At 32.0% G+C, this 23191-nt stretch overlaps 2 protein-coding genes across 6 annotated transcripts in view; both read left to right on the top strand.

Annotated features, from left to right (window-relative positions):
* Positions 1-2432: 2432 nt before the first annotated feature.
* The window catches only part of LOC149494249 (uncharacterized), a 59517-nt gene continuing 38758 nt past the window's right edge, over positions 2433-23191 (top strand). The window contains exons 1-4 of one of the 2 annotated variants that reach the window (XR_016322170.1): positions 2433-2601; positions 3586-3710; positions 4518-4626; positions 5266-5916. The gene's annotated coding sequence lies outside the window, so the exon portion shown is untranslated. Of the gene's footprint in view, positions 2602-3585; positions 3711-4517; positions 4627-5265; positions 5917-23191 lie in introns of those variants that run through there. The other variant, XM_089725135.1, reaches the window with a different exon arrangement.
* Positions 15033-19505, top strand: LOC149494251 (tyrosine--tRNA ligase 1, cytoplasmic-like). Of its 4 annotated transcripts, none has more exons than XM_089725133.1 (7): positions 15033-15174; positions 15270-15417; positions 15562-15850; positions 15943-16039; positions 17373-17443; positions 18057-18162; positions 19020-19505. In XM_089725133.1, the coding sequence occupies exons 3-7, from the start codon at positions 15846-15848 to the stop codon at positions 19074-19076; spliced, it is 336 nt and encodes a 111-aa protein (XP_089581259.1). In that variant the 5' UTR covers positions 15033-15174; positions 15270-15417; positions 15562-15845; the 3' UTR covers positions 19077-19505. The 4 variants fall into 4 exon arrangements, with proteins under 4 accessions (XP_089581259.1, XP_089581260.1, XP_089581257.1 ...); XM_089725134.1 differs by having other exon boundaries at positions 18670-19505; XM_089725131.1 differs by having other exon boundaries at positions 18057-19505.

The raw sequence follows: 23191 nt of genomic DNA, 5'->3' as shown, positions 1-23191 counted from the left end.
CTATGGTTGAGGAATTCAATTTGTTTTAATTTTACTAGTCTAATGGATGTAAATATGAAATATCTTATCCAATTTTTTTAAATACAACAATGTGCATAAAATTATTTGGTATTTATTTTGAATACATATATATATATATATAATAAACCAAAAAATTTGAACTCAAATTAACATAACAGAACAACTTCAATTCAATTATGTTTAACTATTCTTTTACGGGTTTAAACTTAATTTTTGAGTTTTATGAAAATCAATCCAAACTAAAGAAATTTTTAATTTTATGTATGAAAACTAAACTGCATTTGATCTTATTTGATTTAATTTAATCGGTTTGAGTGAAGTTTGCACACCTTTACGAGTTGATCCAGTAAAATGAGACACTGAATCCTATAAGCAATGTCCCCAAATCTTGATTAGTTGGTTGTATTGAATACCGAGCGGATTAAAAAAAAATATTCAAACACAAGTGTGAGTTATACTCATCTATTAAAATTTTAAAAGGTTCTTGTTTGACATAAATCATGCAATAGGAAGGAAGCTTCACTATCCTTTAATAAATATAATTCTTATTTGTCTTCATCGTCAACCGTGCAAAACATTTTTCTTCCACATATATTCTCAAAGACTTTAAATTAATTGACGTTTCATTACATGTATCCTTCATATTATCCTCTAAATAATTGTTTATGCCATTTATAAACTATATATAGTATACTACCATCAAATTAAATTAATATACAACTTTTAATTAGTTTTTTTTATTCATTATACGCTAATTAAATGGATCAAAATAATATTACGAGCTATACAAAAGAGGTACCCATTTAAATATTTAGCACTCGCAAAATTGATAAATATCTTAAAAAGAATTCAAATTTCACATCCTTATAGAATATAAGAGACCAACTAAATCGCGCTAATTGGATTTTTTTTTTTTTTTAATACAAGCCTTATAGAATATAATTTTTTTGTTTATTACATAATTAAATGTCGTCCATTAAATCCTAACTTGCATTTGTTCCAATTTTTTTCACCCAACAGGCTGACATTTGTCAGTTGGTCATGGATCAACGAAAAGTTAATATACTTGCAAGAGAATAGTGTGATGACATCAAGTGGAAAAACAAGCCAATCATTTTATCCCATTGTATTTTCCTAACTTTTTTGTAAAACTGATTTGATGAGCTTACTTTGTTTCTTTTTCCTTTGACTACTCTTTTGACTCTGGTTTCTGTAAATGCAGACATGCTTCCAGGTTTACAGCAAGCGCAAGAAAAGATGTCAAAAGGTGATCCATCTTCTGCCATCTACATGGAAGATGAAGAGTTATGTTTCTGTTCATGCAAGGAAGAATAAATAACATGAAAATGGATGGGAACGGAATTCTCTTATGTATAAAGATTGCATTTTACTTTATTATTATCATTATTATTATTTACTTTATTAGTCTTCTTTATTGCTGTTATAGGCGGAAGTAAATGTGAAAATAAAGAAAGCATACTGTCCTCCAAATATTATTGAAGGCAATCCTTGTCTAGAATATATCAAATTCATTATTATCCCATGGTTTAATGCATTCAAGGTGGAGCGAAGCGTAGAAAATGGGGGAGAAAAGTCAGTGTAGAAAATGCTTTAGCAAAGGCAAGATTTAATTCTTAGGAGAAGGGGAGAAAAAGAATATCCTTTTGCCTTCCAGACTATATTTAGTTTTGGATTATTGACTAAAGGTATGATTTTATGATTTGCAGAGGGAGATAATAGTACTTTCTCAACCTATTTCAAATTAGGGCAAATTTAGATATTTAATGTTTATCATATTCATGCTTGGATTTTATATTATTTATTCAAAATGAATTCAAATAACTTATATTTAAAAAGATTATTATAAAGTCTATTAAAATATTTATCAAAATTTCAAATTTTAAGCTTAATTATAAACTTGATTGATTTATGTTTGTATATGTGAATAGATTGATTCTTTTGCAAGAAAATAAAAAAATTTATTTTATTTCATTTTTTGGACATTAGTTAATATAATAAATTGGATATTTAGATTTCAAAAATAATTATTAATTATAAGAAAAATAAAATTTTTATTTTGACACATTCTATAACATCTGCATGCGAAGTGCGAGGAGAAGATTAGTTTATATTAGTAACTAATGCAATATACCAAATTGGAGGAACGAGAATTCTAAAGTGCATCAAAAGTTTAAGAATTCATATAATTTTGTTTGTTGTTTTTAATAACTTTAGATTACTTTGCAACTTCAACACAATTAATTCAGTTGGATTTGTAACTCAAAACAATTTTGTTTCAATTCAAAAAAATTCATAAACCATAATTGTCAACTTCATATAAAAATTCCTTCAAACCGCCTTGAATAATAATAATTTATTATTATTATTATTATTATTAAACTTAAGCTAGCCCAAGAAAGACAAATCGATAATAGGCTGAAATTGACCCGGCCCAACCTGGACATCAACTCCAGTTGAGGTTATGAAGCACCAAATACTAATAGCACGAAGAAGGAAAGGAAAGGGTTAATAAAGCAGCGGAGGGGTTTTGGCTTAAGCTTAACAGTCTCACAATTTCTGGTTCGTCTCTGTTCGCTTTATTTTCAATATTTAGTTTTTCAATTTCTTCATGTATGATTTCATTTTCTTTACCATTTAGCTACGTATTGATTTCATTTTCTTGTTTCCTTTTACCCTATTTGTGTTTGATTGTTCTGTTTGACAGATTTGGCTTAAGTTAATTATATATGTTTCTGATTAAGCATCTATAAAATTCTTGTTAAAACAAAGGTAGCATTAAAAGAAAAATAAATTATCATTTTTTTAACTGATAATGGATTATCTTTATTTGTATTTTACTTGAATCTTAAAGAGTTGTTTTTCTGGGTATGTGAAATTTAGTTTTTAGTAACTGTCAACTTTGAATTTTAGTCTGAGATTTATTAATGCCTCTCCCCCTGCCCCTTTCAGTTTTTGATTTAGAGAAATTGGGGCATTGAGAGAGATGAAAAGGATCAATTTTGTGACATCTCCAAGGATTTTATTTTCAAGGAACACTTAAATAGCTGTTTATGCACACTTAGCCCGTTTCATCCCAGTCAACGTGCTGTATCCAAATGATAAAACTGTAAAGGGTTCTTGGATGCAACTGCGCTTACGACTCGGAACTTGAAGTACAGGTTGATATGGTGATTTCCAGAGAAGCGTCCATAACTGTACTCTGACAATAATTTGAGATTGTTTTGGTGATTAACCCTTTGAATAACTAAAATGTATACTCAGGGAATGGGTTTAGAAGATCTACACCTGCACTGCATAGATCATAGAAGACAAGTACTTGGCTGGTAATAGTAAACAAGAATTAGTTCAATATTATTGGCTTCAATTTCACAATTACACTTGTCATTCTTGTAAATTTTCTCTCTTTTTTTTTCTTTTTTTTTTTTTTTTTAATGTTGATATACCACCTAAAATATGATTTTGTTTACAGAATAGACATACCTTTATTAAGTTTCTTTTTCTTTTAGAACATTGCTGTCTAAATATAAACAGTTACATTTGTAGGCTTTCATGTGGATGACTCAAAAGTAAATTTGAACGTTTGCTTGGGTAAGCAATTTTCTGGTGGAGAATTGTTTTTTCGGGGCACACGATGTGATAAACATGTAAATACTGGAAGTCAGTCAGAGGTATGTTAGTCTATAAGGTGGAGCATTTCTCAATCAATAGATGTAATTTTCTTGAGTATGTCACTGCCAATTTCAAGGATTTTTTTTTTCTTTTTGGTCTACACTTCTTATTGCACTGTCAATGGATTGTAAGTTAATTGTAAATTTTAGTACGAGGTAATCATCTAGTCAACTAGAGTGAAGATGTGCACTTGTGGTGTGTCGAATTGCCTTATTGCAGATGTTGGCTGTCTAACTGCGGATTAGCTTTTTTTTTTTTTCTGATGCTCTATGGCTTGTTTGGTTCGTGGAATAGATTAGGGTAAGAATGGATGGACTAGTTATTCCATGCCTATGTATTACGATCCTTCACTCATGCAGAATTTTTGTTTCACAAATTTGTGCAGGTGTACCATGTAACAACATCCTGCATTTTAAAATTTCAACCATATTGTGTTTGTGGAATAGCTTTTTTCCTACATTACTCCATGAACCACCTAAAGCATTTAAGTTTCCACAAAATGATACTTGAGTAACATCAATAATCAGATGGCAAATTGGAAATGTCTAAATTTGTGGAAACTGTTTGAAGCACTTAATATGAGGACGTATAGTGGTTATTTTTTGTTTTCTTTTAAAATTAGCGTCTTATTGGAATGTTTAATTTTGTATGGCTATGATTTTTAAAACAGCATTCATAGGCTCTCTACCATTGATTGTGAGACAACATGGTTCTTGTAAGGGGTAGTTCGTGCCATTTATCTTATTTATATAGCTTTTTTCTTTTGTCATTTACTTTTTTTTTACAAGGTATTTATATGCCAATAGGATATCTTTGACTACTCTCATGTCCCTGGTCGAGCCGTGCTTCATCGTGGCCGTCAAAGGCATGGTGCTGGGGCGGTCATAGGATCAATCTACTCCTTTGGTGTAGAAGGTACTTATTTTTTCATATTTTTTCCTTCACCACTTGCTTTATCTGTAGTAGCTTACAGTCAGTGTCTTTGATTCCAAGGGAAAAAAAAAAATAATGTTGGTCCATTTTCTACTCATGTTTTTATTGATCAATCATAACACTAATTTCCTTATTTCAATTTTCTCTTAAGATTTATTTTTACTTGACCATTTGGTGTCAAACTTGTACTTGCTCTACTTTCTCGCCTGCAAATCCTGTCAGCATTTTTTTCCCTTATCATCTTTAAAGATTCTCTGCTATAAATTTCAAGTCATCTTTAAAGAATTGTATTTACAATCTATTAATACCTAGCTCTTCTACTGTGTCCTCAATTTTTTGCATGTTTCTTTTATTATGAGAGTTCTTTCCTGGAGTTTCCATTTCAGATGTTCCAGAAAATTTATCATGATCATAGAGGAGTGTCTCTTAAATTGCTTTGAAGTTCTCATTTTGAATTTACACTCTTGGAGCATGATTTCATTGTGTAGCTTCATTTTTGTGAAATATGATTTTGACCTAGTGTGATGGAACAGTTAGCAATATAGCATAGTGAGCGTTTTTCTTGAATTTCAACCACACAAATCAATAGGCCATATAAATGCATTCATTGTCCGTATACAGTTCAGTATTTAGAGAGATGAAGAAATATCAAAAAGATTTCTCTAGTTGGTGTGGGGGCTCTTACGTGAGAAAAAAGGAAGACAAAGGGCATCTATTGCTGCTACAAAATCGGTGATTTTCTTAACTCTTTTTCTTTTTTTATTTTTTATTTTTTTTTTGTAAAAAACCTTGTGTGGAAGTTCAGCATTTTTTTTAGATGCTTCCATAAGCAAGATGTGGCTACTATTAATCCAATGATATGTTGCTTAATTTGAGCAATCGTAGCCCACATCTCCATTATTACCTTTGGATGGCATGACCCTCTCCATATTATTTTGATGCCCAGTTGGTTGGGAGCTACCGCTCGGCAACTGAAACTGACTCTTATTAAAATTGATGGTCTGCACGAATTGCTTAGGAGAGACAGCGAATAACATGACTTGCTACAGCTTGTGACGTGCCCAGGTGATTGTAAAATTATGTAGCTCCAGATTTCACTGTGATGGCGCTATGCTGGTAATCTCAATCTTTTGAAGTTCACTTTTACGCTCCGTCAATGCGTGTATAAATTATCTGCTAAATGGGATAGTTCTGTTTGTAGCAACATGTCTGGAATTTCTGTAAAAAGGTTAGTACTACTCTAGTTAGCACCGTAAGTGGGGAAAATTTGGCCACTGCAAACCACATTTGCATTGACAATAATTTCTCTAAGTTGTAATTTATCATGAAAAAAGAAAAAAATGTTTTAATTTTAATTTTAGTTCATTGCCCATTGCATGATATGGTTTCATTCAAAATTGTGCTATACATATTTCTCTAATTTGTAATTTAACATGAAAAAAGAAAAAAATGTTTTAATTTTAATTTTAGTTCATTGCCCATTGCATGATATGGTTTCATTCAAAATTGTGCTATACATTTTTATGGAGTTATATGAATTTCATGAAATTTTTGTGGAATCCATTTGAAATTTCATGTTTGATGTGAATGGAAGTATTATTTTCAATCAATTTAATTTTCTAAACAATTCAATAAATAACTAAATCAAATTTATGATTTTTTTATCTTCTAATTCATACATATCAAGCAATGGATCGCTCGTTCTACTTTCACTTCTTGTTTAATAACCTTTTTTACTTCATTAATGACTGACGCTATTTCTCCTCATACATTTAGGAGGTTTTGATTGATGGAATTCATGGAAGAACATTGGATTCGGCATCATTTCAAAATGAATATTTTGTAGTTTTTTTATTTAATTATATAATATTTTATTCAATTATATATTTTCAATTGTAAAAATATAATATATAATATTGATGTAAAAATAAAAATGTTAAACATAAGAGATGGAACTGAGGACCTTTTAAGAGTACAAATGAAAAAATGTTATTTCAAAGTGGGAAAAAATAAATTAGTTCTTAAGCTATAATCAAATTAACACATGAGAATTTTTATATTAAAAAAAATAAGTATGAAGTTCTTAGTTTATGTTTTTATTAATATGTTTGTCCTTCTCTTTTACTAGGCAATTGATTATGAAATTGATCTCTCTTCCGTTAAGGCTTTGATGATTTGTTTTGGACGAAATAATTAAAGTATTAATAAAATCATAACTTAAAAAATTCATGGTAGTTTTTGAAAAATTATTGATTTAAATTATGCGTGGAGAAAAGGAGGATTAAAAGAAATTTTCAGCGTTTTAAAATAAAAACTAAAAGTTCTCGTATGTCAATTTGACTATAATTCAAGAATGACTTTACCAGTTGTCCTTTAAAAAATATCAATGGTCTTATTTGTTATTTTATAATCTGTAACGGTTTAAGTAACACTAACCAACCAGTAACCGCTCTGCTGGCGTTGGCCTTAACCGCCAAGTACCAATTCGAAACACGTAAGGATCCAACCCTATACGACGTCCTAAGCAACCGTTAACCCTAAAATTATACAATATATATATTTGTTTAACATAATATATCGCTGCATGATTCCACATTTTAGCCTTTTCTGTTAGCTTACAAGTGGTCATGAGGTATGGTTCTCTTGCCACCCGCTTTGAAAGAGTAGAAACAAAGAGTAATTAACCTTAACCCCTTGCTCTCTCTCATTATCTCTAATTCTTCATCGGGTAAGGGTTCTGTATATATGCCCTAACTAATCTTATACATATATGATCCTAAATTTGATCAATTGATTTTCAGCTTCCTGCTCAAAATTGTTCTCATCATCGAAAAAATTCCATCGAAACAGAATCAGATTTTGCTTCAAAGAGGAGGCGCTCGATTCGCTAATCGCCGCCGTATTTATATTTGAGCTTTGTTTTCTCATTCATTTAGGGTTAGGGTTTTTCCCTTTTGGGAGGCTCTAAGTTTTGCTGTAGTTTGTCCTCGTAGTATCAGATATATACATATAAAATATATAATACTGCAATTGAATTTAGGGTTAAACTTTCTCTAATTTTTGGATTTTCATTTCTGTGTTTTGGGATTGTTTGTGTAATGGTCTCAATTACTTATATTTCTCTTTGCCTTGTACTGTACAATCAACGATTATTTTTTTATTCTTTCGTTTTTTTTTTTGTTTATTTATTCCGTTGTTTTTTTCAATGTTTATTGAAGATGTTATGATGAATAAATTTTGTGCTTGAAATCCCCTTATACAAAGACTGAACAGAAGAAAAATATTTGGAAAAAAAAAAAGATAAAAAAGAAGAAGGGAGAAAAAAAAACATTAAGGAAAGATAGAACTACAGAAACAGAGTGATAAAATTTTGTAACATCTATTACAAATGGGGAGTCCTGGATTAAGCACTCAAAGAAAAAAGGTTTTAATTTTAATTTTAGTTCATTGCCCATTGCATGATACGGTTTCATTCAAAATTGTGCTATACATTTTTATGGACTTATATGAATTTCATGAAATTTTTGTGGAATCCTTTTGAAATTTCATGTTTGATGTGAATGGAAATATTATTTTCAATCAATTTAATTTTCTCAACAATTCAATAAATAACTAAATCAAATTTATGATTTTTTTTATCTTCTAATTCATACATATCAAGCAGTGGATCACTCGTTCTACTTTCACTTCTTGGTTAATAATCTTTTTTACTTCATTAATGACCGACGCTACTTCTCCTCATACATTTACGAGGATTTGATTGATGGAATTCATGTAAGAACATTAATTTGGTTCGGCATCATTTCAGAATGAATAGTTTGTAGTTTTTTTATTTAATTATATAATATTTTATTCAATTGTATATTTTCAATTATAAAAATATAATATAAAATAATGATGTAAAAATAAAAACGTTAAACATAAGAGATGGAACGGAAGACCTTTTAAGAGTACAAATAAAAAAATGTTATTTCAAAATGGGAAAAAATAAATTAGTTCCTAAGCTATAATCAAATTAACACATGAGAATTTTTATTTTAAAAAAAAATTATGAAGTTCTTAATTTATGTTTTTATTAATATGTTTGTCATTCTCGTTTACTAGGCAATTGATTATGAAATTGATCTCTCTTCCGTTAAAGCTTTGATGATCTGTTTTGGACGAAATAACTAAAGTATTAATAAAACCATAACTTAAAAAATTCATGGTAGTTTTTGAAAAATTATTGATTTAAATTATGTGTGGAGAAAAGGAGGATTAACAAAAAATTTTAGCGTTTTAAATAAAAACCGAAAGTTCTCATATGTCAATTTGACTATAATTCAACGATGAATTTATCAGTTGTCCTTTCAAAAATATCAATGGCCTTATTTGTCATTTTATAATCAGTAACGGTTTAAGTAACACCAACCAACCAGTAACTGCTGTGCTGGCGCTGGCCTTAACCGCCAAGTACCAACTCGAAACACGTAAGGATCCAACCCTATACGACATCGTAAACAATCGTTAACCCTAAAATTATACAATATATATATATATATATATATATATAAAATTTGTTTAACATAATATATCACTGCATGATTCCACTTTCCAGCTTTTTCGGTTACCTTGTAAGTGGTCATGAAGTATGGTTCTCTTGCCGCCCGCTTTGAAACAGTAGAAACAACCTTAACCCCTCTCTTTCTCATTATCTCTTTTTCTTCATTGGTTAAGGGTTCTTTCTTTGTCTATACGTATATATACCCTAACTAATCCTATACATATATGATCCCAAATTTGATCAATTGATTTTCTATTACTGTATAATTTGTTTTTATCTTTATCTTGTTTCTGTTTTGAAAGCTTTCTTTGCTTCTCAGAGAGTGGGTGAGGGTGGAAGAGAGACAAATCAGGGTAGCCATGAATTTTAAAAGATTATAGACAGGGTTAAACAAACTAATCTATTCAAAAATGATTAAGAACTCAGGAAAAAAATTGCAGTTGAGTGATTTCAAATGCTCCTTTTTTTCTAGATGGGAAAGGGAGAAATGCACTTTGCCTTCATTTGTTTGAAAAAGAGGGGGCCCTTTGTCCTTGATTGTGGGAGGATAAGGATGACAACTTCATAGTTTTTTATCAATCTATCGGAGAATAGAAAGAGAGGAAATAAGATTGGTAGATTGGTTTGTGCTTTATGAGATATTGCTTCACCTTTGAGCTTTCCTTGGGTATTGACAAGAATACTAAATGAGATATTTCAGTTCAAGCGCAAGGGCTTTATATTACCACTTACAATAGGCTTATCATAAGCTTCTTCATGAATATGAATTCATTTTCTCTATTTAATTGTTTGATTTCATGCAGGATTTAGATATTTCACAAGACTCGATACTACAAAATGCAGATGAACAAACCGTCAGTAGTCTTAATGGTTGCAGAGTTACTGACTAGATTTTGTGTTCGGGGCCAAACATTCAGGTTTTGAGATTGCTTGGAAGTTGCTTTTTTTGCTTTTTAGTTTGACTGATTATGTCACTCTTTCTGAGGGAGAGAGATAGACTGATTGTCACGTTTCTTATCTCTAATAGTGTTTTCGCGTTTCCTCAAGAGCAGAATTTCCGCACAACATTGTGATGCTTGAGGTTTTGGGCAAAGCGACTTGGTGTTTATTCAAATGTATGATACTACTTTCAGATGCTGATCATCATGCTATAGTACCATTTCCTTTCATATTTGTTAAATTGGTCACCTATTTCTCATGTTTAGGTTTCAGGTTTTCTTGGTGGCATAAATTGGGCATTACTTGTTGCTCGCATATGCCAGCTATATCCTAATGCACTGCCCAATATGTTAGTGTCTAGGTTCCTTAGGGTATATACTCACTGGCGCCGGGCAAATCCAGTAATTCTCTGTGCCATTGAAGAAGGAAATCTTGGTCTTCAAGTTTGGGATCCTAGAAGAAATCCAAAGGATAGGTTTCACTTGATACCTATAATTACTCTAACTTATCCTTGCATGAATTCTAGCTACAATGTGTCCTCAAGCACTTTGCGCATAATGTCAAAAGAGTTTGGGAGGGGGAATGAAATTTGTGAGGTATTATTTTGTGATTCACGGCTAACTTGCTCTCCCACTCAAAGTACGTGAGTTCGTAGGTACAGTTTTAAGAAATATATTGTCATCATTTTTGTACTGTCCCTTTTCCTTTCTCTTTCCCATTTCATTTTAATTTTTATCTTGAAATAATTTTTTTCTACAATAGACATACCATTTACTTTTGGGGGCTTTATTTCCATTCTCTGTAATTTTTTGTTCATTATCTATAGTAACTAGGTAGTTATTTGTATCTTCACCAATTGATCCAATTAGAGAATTTATTGTTTCTTTTTTTTATTTCTTTTTGTTCTCCTTTACTGGTAGAAAAAGAGAGTAGATGAGCGAACCTCTTATTATTATTAGTTCTTATTTTAAATTTGTAAAAGTTAAAAAGGGTTTTATTCTAATTGTTTCTCTTGGGTTTATCTTCTTTTCGATTTGTATGTCTTTGGGCTTATCACATCAGCTTGTTCATCGTTGCCATGATCATTTTCATAAGTTTATGGTTTCTAATCCTTATAGGCAATGGAGGCAAGGCTGGCTGATTGGGATAACCTTTTTGAGCCTTTTTCCTTCTTTGAAGCATACAAGAATTACCTACAGATAAACATCAATGCAGAAAATGAAGATGATTTAAGATAGTGGAAAGGGTGGGTTGAATCTTGTCTTCGTCTTGTATTGTGACGCTCTCCTTTTGCTACCCTAGATTGAGAGGCATACACACAATATGCTTCAATGCCATCCGCACCCAAGTGAATTTATGGACAAATCTAGACCTCTACATTGCTCTTATTTTATGGGTTTGCAACGCAAACAAGGGGTTCCCGTAAATGAAGGGAAACATTTTGATGTAAGGTTAGCTGTTGAGGAATTTAAACATTGTCAACATATATGGTTCATGGAAGCCTGGAATGGAGATCCATGTAATCCATGTAAAACGGAAGAACATGCCTTCCTTTATTTTTCCTGGTGGTGTTAGTCCTTCTCGTCCATCAAAAGCAACTTGGGATAATAGGCGAAGCTCAGCTGAAAAGTCATTTGAAGGTAGAATTTCAGATGGATCAGATGATGGAAGGAAGAAAAGGTGAATTGATGATAATGGTACAAATACCATGAAAAACATGAAGTCCTTTACTGCTCCTCCTTTAGATGAGGAAGTTAATGATGTAAGACTTTCTGTTGGCAATGTTGTTGTAGGAGGTGTTATTGTAAGTGCAAATGGGATGCAGGAAAATAGGGAAGAAAAAACAGATGGCCTTAAAGGTTTGGAAAATTTAGTAGGATTCCTGCTCAAAATGCTGATCTTAATCTGCAGAGTAAAGATTTGTCTGCCACCAGGGATACCCCATGCTCTAAGGAGGCTGAGAAGCTGGCAATTGAGACAATAATGTCTGGTCCTTATGTTACTAACCAAGCTTTATCACAAGAAGTTGATGAGCTTGAAGATGATCTTGACTGCGGAATTCAGGTCAAAGATTCAGTGGGCAATACAAATGAAGGCTCAGTGGAATCTTCGTCAATAGGCATGATTACATCAAAATTAGCTAATGCACCTATAACTGTACCAATAATTTTTGGCAATAGGAGTGGTTCATCCATTTCTTTCTCTACCAATGGTGGTTTGGAGGAGCTCGAGGTCTTTTTTGCTCTTTTCATAAGTTTAAAATTGCTGCTTTACTAGACTCCTTTATCAAATTTTGCTTTTATTAATATTTTTTTGGTTTGCTGCATAATTTGAAATTACTTTTGTGCTGAATCTCCTTCACTATGCTACACGTTCCATGTTTGTGTTTTAAGAAAAGTAGGAACTTAAGATTCTACCTTTGAGATTTGTGAATGTTTTGTTTCTGGTTGACAAAAGAATTGGGTGTTGCAAGTAGTGTTCTATATTTGTATGGACTGTTTATTTCAGTATTGCATTAATGTGCTTTATAGTTGACGGCATTGTTTTGCCTAGTTGACAGCATTGTTTTGCTCTGTTTGTGTTTTGAAGCTTGCGATCTCTTCTGCTGCAACTGTGCCACAAAAGAAACCTCTTATCAGGTAATTTTAATTGCAATAGTACTGAAAAGGAGCAATCAAAACTGTGTTACAAAATAAAAACCAAATCAAACGGTTGCTTTAATTTAAGTTTTTGAGAAGAAACTACTGCAGGTATCCATTTGGATTAAATGTAAATGTAGAAGAGTATATCCTTCTTTTTGGTTATCAATGTTTTTTACAAGGCATATAGCCACATACTTGTTTTCCATATGATAGCCATATAATAAGAAAAAATACTAGTAAAATATGGACAAAAGTGCTATATTTCAAGTTTCAGAAGTTTAGGCTAAGCATTCTTTTTCAAGATGTTGGAAAGTCTCCAAGAAGAAAAAGCGTTATACTATTCTACCGATGAACCATGTGACTAGAAAAGTGGAACATACTTTGAAAACTGAATCACTATTTTGATTTAGTCAATTCAATTGGTTTGACTCTTTCAAATATATAACATTATAATAATTTTTAAAAATAAATAAAATATTGAAAGAGGATGAAGTTGGACTGTTGATCACTGTCGTACCCTCTCTTTATTGTAATTGTTTCTATATGTTTTATATTAATCACTTACAGAATTAAGCCTTGGCTATGGTTGAGGAATTCAATTTATTTTAATTTTACTAGTCTAATGGATGTAAATATGAAATATCTGATCCAATTTTTTTAAATACAACAACGTGCATAAAATTATTTGGTATTTATTTTGAATATATATATATATATATAAACCAAAAAATCTGAACTCAAATTAACATAATAGAACTATTTCAATTCAACTATTTTTAACTATTCTTTTACGGGTTTAAACTTATTTTTTGAGTTTTATGAAAATCAATCCAAACTAAAGAAATTTTTAATTTTATCCATGAAAACTAAACTGCAGTTGATCTTATTCGATTTAATTTAATCGGTTTGAGTGAAGTTTGCACACCTTTACATATAATCACTAATCATAATTATAAACAAACTATCAAACACAAGGCCATTTACCAATTGGTCTAATGAAATGAGACATTGAATCCTATAAGCAATGTCCCCAAATCTTGATTAGTTGGTTGTATTGGATACAGAGTGGATTAAAAAAAAATATATTCAAACACAAGTGTGAGTTATACTCATCAATTAAAATTTCGTAAGGTACTTGTTTGACATAAATCATGTAATATGAAGGAAACTTCACTATGCTTCAATAAATATAATTCTTATTTGTCTTCATTGTCAACCATGCAAAACATTTTTCTTCCACATATATTCTCAAAGACTTTAAATTAATTGACGTGCCATTACATGTATCCTTCATATTATCCTCTAAATAATTGTTTATGCCATTTATAAACTATATTTAATATACTACCATCAAATTAAATTAATATACAACTTTTAATTAGTTTTTTTTATTCATTAGATGCTAATTAAATGGATCAAAATAATATTATGAGCTATACAAAAGAGGTACCCTTTAAATATTTAGCACTCGTAAAATTGATAAATATCTTAAAAAGAATTCAAATTTCACATCCTTATAGAATATAAGAGACCAATCAAATCACGCCGATTGGATTTAATTTTTTTTTAATACAAGCCGAATTTTTATTGCAATTGGAATGCCAAATCAAATGCAGTGAATCTGGAAATATAGCTAACCCACAAAGGGTTCTGCAAAATTAGAAAGTCACAGCACCATTTTTTATTCTACTTAAAGAAAAATTATTACACCAAGAATGGGAAAAAGTCAGGTAATTTTGTTGGCTAGTGACATAATAGAATAAAACCAATTTTAATTTATTTATTTGAATCCATAAAATTAGGACAGCCAATATATAATTGCAACTTCTTGGATCAGATAAACTATTTGAGCAATATTAAAATAGAAAGGAATATAATTATATTATGAGAAAAAAATTATAAATTTTTTTTTTCAAACTTCTCTCTTCATCTTCTTTGTCTATTCTTTTTTCTCCTTGGTCACATTCATAGTCTATAAGGTAATTAACCATTTTAGTACACCCAACAATTAAAAATGCCAAACTCAAGAATGATATCTTTGATGATTGTTTCTGTGATTATGAATTCTGCTGTTTATTTCTTTGTCCGAGTTAAACTCTAAGCATTTCCATTTATATGGACCTTGATGTGAATCAAAACATTTTCGAGAGTTGCTTTGGGTTTGGGCTATTTACTTTTATTAGTTGGGCTGGGCTCAACTGTTCTAAACAGTAACCACAGTTTTCAATTTAATTCCCTAAATAAACTTACAATTACCATCTGATTCAGTTTTCTTTTCTCCGCCTCCATTTCCTCTCTGTCAATTGTGTCAATAGAGGAGGACCAAATCCCTTCGTCGGAGCAGATGCAGTCTCTTTCCGTCAACTCCTCCGAATCGAATACCGTCTCTGCATCCTCTTCCTCCCAGTAAGCTCCCTTTATCTCTCTATGTATATATACAGTTCAATTTAATTGTTTATTGTGCATTGAAGATAATGGTCATCTTGGTTCTGGAAAGTTAGGATGAGCGCAGAAGAGAGGTTTCGGATCGTGAGAAGCGTTGGAGAAGAGTGTATACAAGAAGATGAGCTCCTCAATCTTCTCTACTAGAAGCCCCAACCTATTTGCTATGATGGATTCGAGCCTTCTGGAAGAATGCACATCGCTCAGGTAAGCTCCTTTCTCTCTTGATTTCTTCAGAACTTAGTTTTTGGTTTCACTTGTTTGGTCACCTTCTTATTTTTAAATGTTTCTTTCCTCTAATTTTATTGTTTTCATAAAATTCATTTTTGGGTTTTTTATGTTGCTAAACAGGGAGTTATGAAGACCATCAGTGTGAACAAACTAACTGCTGCTGGCTGCAAGGTGAAGATTTGGATTGCTGATTGGTTTGCTCAGCTAAACAACAAAATGGGAGGCGACTTGAAGAAAATTCAAACAGTTGGACGTTATTTAATTGAGATATGGAAGGCAGTTGGTATGAATCTTGAAGGAGATAAAGTAGAATTTTTATGGTCTTCAGAGGAAATTAACTCTAGAGCATCTGAGTATTGGCCTCTTGTAATGGATATAGCTCGTAGGAACAAGCTGCCAAGATAATGAGGTAAATACTGGAATAGAGATCGACATTTTGATTCATATGAAATCACCTTAATCATTAGTGAATGAAAAATAATGCACTTTTATCCTTTTTAGGTGTGTTCAAATAATGGGTCGCAGTGAGCAGGATGAGCTGACGGCAGCCCAGATTCTTTATCCATGCATGCAGTGTGCTGACATATTTTTTCTCAAGGTATTTGTGCTTATTATGTTGTAATGTAAAGATCTCGGCTGTATGGCCCAGTAAACGTTCTGATGAATCTCTTAAATAGGCGTTGGTCTTTTTTGATAGTATATATCCTGTAAGTAGGAGTTAAGTTGTATTTTGAAGGGTCTTAATGTTTCTGATTTTTTGATTAGTCTTATGAGTCCTCATCCTTTGGGTGGCTAGTTCTAAGGTGATTGATAAATTCATTAGTATCTGTAAAAAATAATACCCTTCATCTTTAACAAGATGAAAGCACAAGCAACACACTACTAGGCATTGGGCTGTACCAAATTGAACTGAGAAACATAAATCCATAATCTTTGCATGAAGACTGCTGCCTGTTGATTGTGATATAATTTGCAATATTCCATCTCCTCAAAAGTCAGCTTAGACATTTTGAGTGGTCTTTGGGCTGCATTTGTGTTATTCACTGCTAATCCCTTCAGCTTTCACTCAATAAACTTGATTCCCCCCCCCAAAAAAAAAAAAAACGAAACTAGAAAAAATTCTTTTTTTACTACACTGAAACCCCATCCTAAAAAGGGGCACTCAAGCTCGAACTTTAAGATATGTTGTCCATCACCTATACCTTATTCTCGTAATTAAATTGTTCACTTTTTAGTTGTAGAAAAATCGGATGACTTTCTAATTTCGGGTCAGATAACTGTGAATACTTAATAAGGATCTCTTTAGAGTAAAAAGGAGAGTAATTAGTACCTCTTATTGTGGTATTGTTGGTTCAACCTCAACACGTCTCGTTCCCCGGCTCTGCTTGGTTACAAGGATAACTGTGAATACTTAATAAGGATCTCTTTAGCGTAAAACGGAGAGTAATTAGTACCTCTTATTGTGGTATTTTTGGTTCAACCTCAACCCGTCTCGTTCAATTTAGGACAAATTGGGCTGAAAACAATTGTTCAATTTAGTGCATCAACTGCGAAACCACCTTGGTTTTAAGTCAACAACAGTTTTTTTGTTCATTACAATTTTGAAATAAGGCGAACCAAGCTGAGCCTGATCGGCCATTTTTTTGTTTATTACATCATTAAATGCCGTCCATTAAATCCTAACTTGCATTTGTTCCAATTTTTTTCACCCAACAGGCTGACATTTGTCAGTTGGGCATGGATCAACGAAAAGTTAATATACTTGCAAGAGAATACTGTGATGACATCAAGTGGAAAAACAAGCCAATCATTTTATCTCATCTCATTTTCCTAAACTTTTTTGCAAAACTGTTTTGATGAGCTTACTTTGTTTCTTTTTCCTTTGACTACTCTTTTGAGTCTGGTTTCTGTAAATGCAAACATGCTTCCAGGTTTACAGCAAGCGCAAGAAAAGATGTCAAAAGGTGATCCATCTTCTGCCATCTACATGGAAGATGAAGAGGTATGTTTCTGTTCATACAAGGAAGAATAAATAACATGAAAATGGATGGGAACGGAATTCTCTTATGTATAAAGATTGCATTTTACTGCAGTAGTCTTTTATTATTATCATTATTATTATTTACTTTATTAGTCTTCTTTGTTGCTGTTATAGGCGGAAGTAAATGTGAAAATAAAGAAAGCATACTGTCCTCCAAATATTGTTGAAGGCAATCCTTGTCTAGAATATATCAAATTCATTATTATCCCATGGTTTAATGCATTTAAGGTGGAGCGAAGTGTAGAAAATGGGGGAGAAAACTAAGTTGTATTACCTTCCAGTTCTAGTTCCGTTTTGCCTGTTTTTCTTTAGCAAAGGCAAGATTTAATTCTTAGGAGAAGGGGAGAAAGAGAATATCCTTTTGCCTTCCAGTTACTTAAGCTCTTCCCTTTCTCTGTCTTATTCATTGCATATGCTTTAGGTTCTACAGCTCATCATAGTCATCTCACTGTTATATGTTAATATTTACTCATCATGAACTGTTGCTTTTGGATTGACAATTGTAATAGATATTGTGTAGCTAAACTTTCAATGAGCTTCATCTTGATGCATTTACATCCTTTTGTTAATTTAGGACCTATAAAAGCTTTGAAGAACTTGCTGTTGATTATGAAAGTGGTGAATTGCATCCTGGTGACCTGAAACCTGCTTTGTCTAAAGCAATAAATGAGATACTGCAGGTAAGCTTTTTCTGCCTCTATTATGCAAATAATTATGTTAGACCTATATTTGCGACCTTCAATATCTTAAGAATGAGAATGTGTCCCACTTGGCTTAGTGCAATCTTGTTGTCATAATTGAAATGGAAAATATATGTGAAATTGAAAGAAAAGATATGAAGGATGTTCTATGGTTTATCTAACTGTGGCAGTTGAAAAAACTAGGAACATTTAATTAAACTTGTTTCTCTTTTTTTGAAAAAAAGTATTTGAATAGTGGTTCTTTTCTTTGCAATTATGTACTTCTGAAACCTTCCAAGATCTTTATTTATGTGAAAACCCTTAACATGTTCAAAAGTGGTTTGCTCCGTGTATGTGATTTTAACATATGACTTTTCTCAACTTATTGAAGGGGATCCATCTTCTTTCAGTTTTATTCTTGCGACGTCCATTTGTTTTTTTGGTTTATCTTTTGTGTATTCATGGCCTTCACCTTATTGTTTCTATGCACTATTACTACCTGTTTAGATGGGTTGAGGCCTGAGTGGAAGGCAAGGGAAGGTTTCATTAAAGGAAAGAGTGGGAAAGGAAAGATAATCAAGGACATGTAGGGATACAGAGTAACAAGATAATCAAGAACATGAACATCATCTGTGTTTGCTGCAATGAGCCATCATGCGATGGGTCTCTCTCCGGTTTTGCTGCTGTTATTTATATGAGTATTATTTATACAGCTATTAAACTTGAATTATATCTAGACAACTAATTTATTTGTTAGTCTATGGTAATTGAACCAGGTTTTAGTTTTGTGGTTTTAGTGATTGGTTTAGAATTTGAAATCAGCAAATGACTCTTTTGCTGTCCCAATTTATTTGCAGATTAGCACCTGTTGGAGAAAGAGAAGAAAACCAAGGAAATTGATAGAAAATAATTAAGAAATTGAGATCATCTTTTCATTAGTGAAAGCTCTTTTTTTTTTTTTTTTTTTTTTTTTTTTTTTTTTTTTTTCCTTCCAAGTTTGAAGTATTGTGATAATGAAAAATTTCTTGTTGAGGTTACAACTGGGGAGCTGGTTTTAAGAGAAGGATAAACTAAGGTATGATTTCGATGATTGACTAAGGTGTGATTTTGTGATTTGTGGAGGGAGATTGTCACGACCCATCTCCGCAGTTGGACGGACACTAGGACCTGGGTGGGCTTAAGATTCCCGAAGCCCTTGGTAAGCTTACATTAGTTAAATTCATATTCTATTCATACAGGTGGCTTCAGGCTCAATAATTTATTTCACCAATATATATCTAAAATACAATCCATATTAATATATGTGCTCTTATTATCCAATTACAATTCATTTTGGAATACAATTGCGGAACTCTACTTTTACATTTATATCATTATTTCAATCATTAACAGTCTTCTATAATAAATGTTTCAACTCCATATGTCTTTTCTTTCTTTCTATTATCTGAAAAAAAATAGTAGGCAGGGGTGAGCGCCAAACTGAATGAGTAGGGTTAGATAACCCTCTCATCCCACATAATCACACAAATGCTAAAATATTTTAATCTGGTCACCGAATAATTATATGATCATGCAGTTTGTCACACAATTGGCAATACAACAATCACAATTATTATCATTTTCATATAATCACATTACGTAAAAATTAGTCAGTGGCATCATTGAAACCCTTAATGAGCCGTCCTCTCACATGGCTCATCCACTCGTGTGCACCAGGGAGCCTATCTCTTATATCTGGCTGACCGATCTAATTCTCACATAACCAGTCCGCAGGAGGTAACTCGGTCGTCTCCGTCAAAACTAGATTCGCCAGCGCACACAATAAGAGGCCACCCTGCGGGCTACCATAAAATCTAGATTATCCGGTGCGCCCAGTAAGAGGCCATCCTATGGTTTCTATATAATCCATATCATCAGTGCACACGGGGGCGTCGATCTTCTATTTACCCGGCCAAATTCCTTATCATATCATAATTTCATCATATTCAGGATCCATATCATAGAAACCGTTCTCACAGACCCATGGTGACACACTTCATTCCAATTTCACACAAACAAGACAGCAATATTACAATAGAAGTAATCAATAATTTTTAATATTAATAAATAGTGCATCACAATATGGCAATTTAACAAAATAATGCATGATAACATTTAGCTGTGAATGCAAGGGATGCAGTCGGATGATACTAGTTATCTAACACTATTCACCCACTTCCTTCCAGGTTTTGTCTCATCATTCTGGAACTTTATAAGCATCCAGGTAGAAAATTCTAAGTAAGAATTTTAATTTAAGAAATTTAATTCTTATTCATTTGCTAATCATGGCAGCTACATTATGGTTACTTATTTAGTTTACTAGCTACACAATTATATTTCTTTTTTCCACTTATTTATTCTAATTGAGGCTTAATCAATATTATAGTTCATTTGGCAATTAACGCTTAAAGGTAAAAATAATAATATTAATATTAATACTAATAATTATATTGGCAATACAAGTACTATTAATTAAATTTTTATTTTATTTTTTCATTAGTCATTTGAAATTAATGATGTAATTATTTCAATTCATTATTAAGCATTTTACCAAAACCTACCAATATCCCCCAATTCAGTATACAGCTCATGCATTGGGCATTAACCTTAATCAAAGTTCATGCTTCATTATTTTCATAACACTATGATAAGCGGATATTCATCCTAATAGCAATTGGATCCTATATATAATCTAAACTCCCTTTTGGCTTAGGTTAATCGATCAACTAACTCGGTTAAGCTAACATTTTAATAACTTTCTATTTCAGTTACATATATTTAACTCAATTAAACCCAAACAATGAAATTATATCGATAAACTCTTAATAAAATATTATCTAAAATTTGGTATCGAAGCCGTAGAGCTCACCAATAGGAATTTCCTTAACATCAACTCATTGCCCAAATCGAGACGAGAATTTTGTCTCTTATGGCCTCGTCGGAGTGTCGTCGGAAAATCCAGACCACCCAGAATCGTGCAACACATACAACAAAACATTCCAAAATCGTCGTAGAAGCTGAAATTGTTGTCATTTTGAGGAGATAGTGGCTCATTAGTCCAGATCGACCACCACAGCCACCTTCACGCTGTCGATCATGGTGGACTTGCAAATCACAGCCTGTTGCCAAAATTAGTGGAGGGACAAGACTCACAGGGTAGAGGCGACTCGATCAATGCCTATCCCTTGCACTGACGTCGTCGGAATTGCTCGATCTCGCCGGAGTTGCTGCTGCGTCGCTAAGAAGAAGAGGGGGTCACTGGAAGTCCGATCAGAGTGAGGGAAAGTTGGAATCGTGTCTAGTATCGCCAAAGGAACCGATCGCCACCTCATTCTTGTTGAACGGTGGCTGAGAATGAGAAGGGAGAAGGAGGAGGGGCTATCGCGCGATGGAGGAAGAACAAGAAGAAGGAAAAGAAGAGAGAAAAGAAAGAAAATTGGGGTTCTAGACCATTCCGGGGCATTTCGAATTGGTTTGGTCTAATTCAATAATTTGGCTCGGTTCTTGCTCGGTTTGTAGGTTTTTCACTCGATTTTTGGGTATTCGTATGTTTTTCGAAAAATTGAATTGATTTCTGAGTCCGGTTCGATTTATTTTGATTATTTTAGTTAAGTTCCGTAACATTTCCTCCATTTACTCACTAATAATAAAAATATTAATAGTAATGATATTTGATTTTTGAATAAATAATTTATATAGTAGTTACATGTACATACATTTATAATCAATTAGTAGCTGGAGTTCCATTTTATTTCATCGAAAATTTCAAGTGTTCTCAAATCGAAAGTTTGGATAATATATTTTGGGCGTAAGCCCAACAAGAAAATTTGGGCTCGAATTGAGATTGTATTACATGTACAGTCCACACGGTCAAAATTTTCGATTTTTGATTTAATAAAAAATTCAAAAGTTTCGAAAATAAAAATTCGGGGTATTTTAGAGATGATAGTACTTTCTCAACCTATTCCAAATTAGGAAAAATTTAGATATTTAATATTTATCATATTTATGCTTGGATTTTATATTATTTATTCAAAATGAATTCAAATAACTGATATTTAAAAAGATTATTGTAAAATCTATTAAAATATTTATAAAAATTTCAAATTTTAAGCTTAATTATAAACTTGATTGATTTATGTTTGTATATGCCCTAACTAATCCTATACATATATGATCCTAAATTTGATCAATTGATTTTCAGCTTCCTGCTCAAAATTGTTCTCATCATCGAAGAAATTCCACCGAAACAAAATCAGATTTCGCTTCAAAGAGGAGGCACTCGATTCGTTAATCGCCGCCGTATTTATATTTGAGCTCTGTTTTCTCATTCATCTAGGGTAAGGGTTTTTCCCTTTTGGGAGGCTCTAAGTTCTGCTGTACTTTGTCCTCGTAGTATCATATATATACATATATAATATATAATACTGCAATTGAATTTAGGGTTTAGCTTTCTCTTATTTTTGGATATTCGTTTCTGTGTTTTGGGTTGTTTGTGTAATGGTCTCAATTAATTGTATTTCTCTTTGCCCTGTACCGTACAATAAACGATTATTTTTTGATTCTTTGTTTTTTTTTTGTTTATTTATTCCTTTGTTTTTTTCAATGTTTATTGAAGATGTTATGATGAATAAATTTTGTGCTTGACATCCCCATATACAAAGATTGAACAGAAGAAAAATATTTGAAAAAAGTAAGATAAAAAATAAGAAGGGAGAAAAAAAACATTAAGGAAAGAGAGAACAACAGAAACAGAATAATAAAATTTTGTAACATCTATTACAAATGGGGAGTCCTGGATTAAGCACTCAAAGAAAAAAAAGAAAAAGAAAAAAGAAAACAGGTTTTAATTTTAATTTTAGTTCATTGCCCATTGCATGATATGGTTTCATTCAAATTTGTGCTATATATTTTTATGGACTTATATGAATTTCATGAAAATTTTGTGGAATCCATTTGAAATTTCATGTTTGATGTGAATGGAAATATT

The sequence above is a fragment of the Jatropha curcas genome, chromosome 8 (assembly GCF_041381405.1).
Source record: "Jatropha curcas cultivar XTBG-Jc1 chromosome 8, XTBG_Jcur_1.0, whole genome shotgun sequence".
NCBI lineage: Eukaryota > Viridiplantae > Streptophyta > Magnoliopsida > Malpighiales > Euphorbiaceae > Jatropha > Jatropha curcas.
This window is presented reverse-complemented; position numbering and strand designations above follow the sequence as displayed.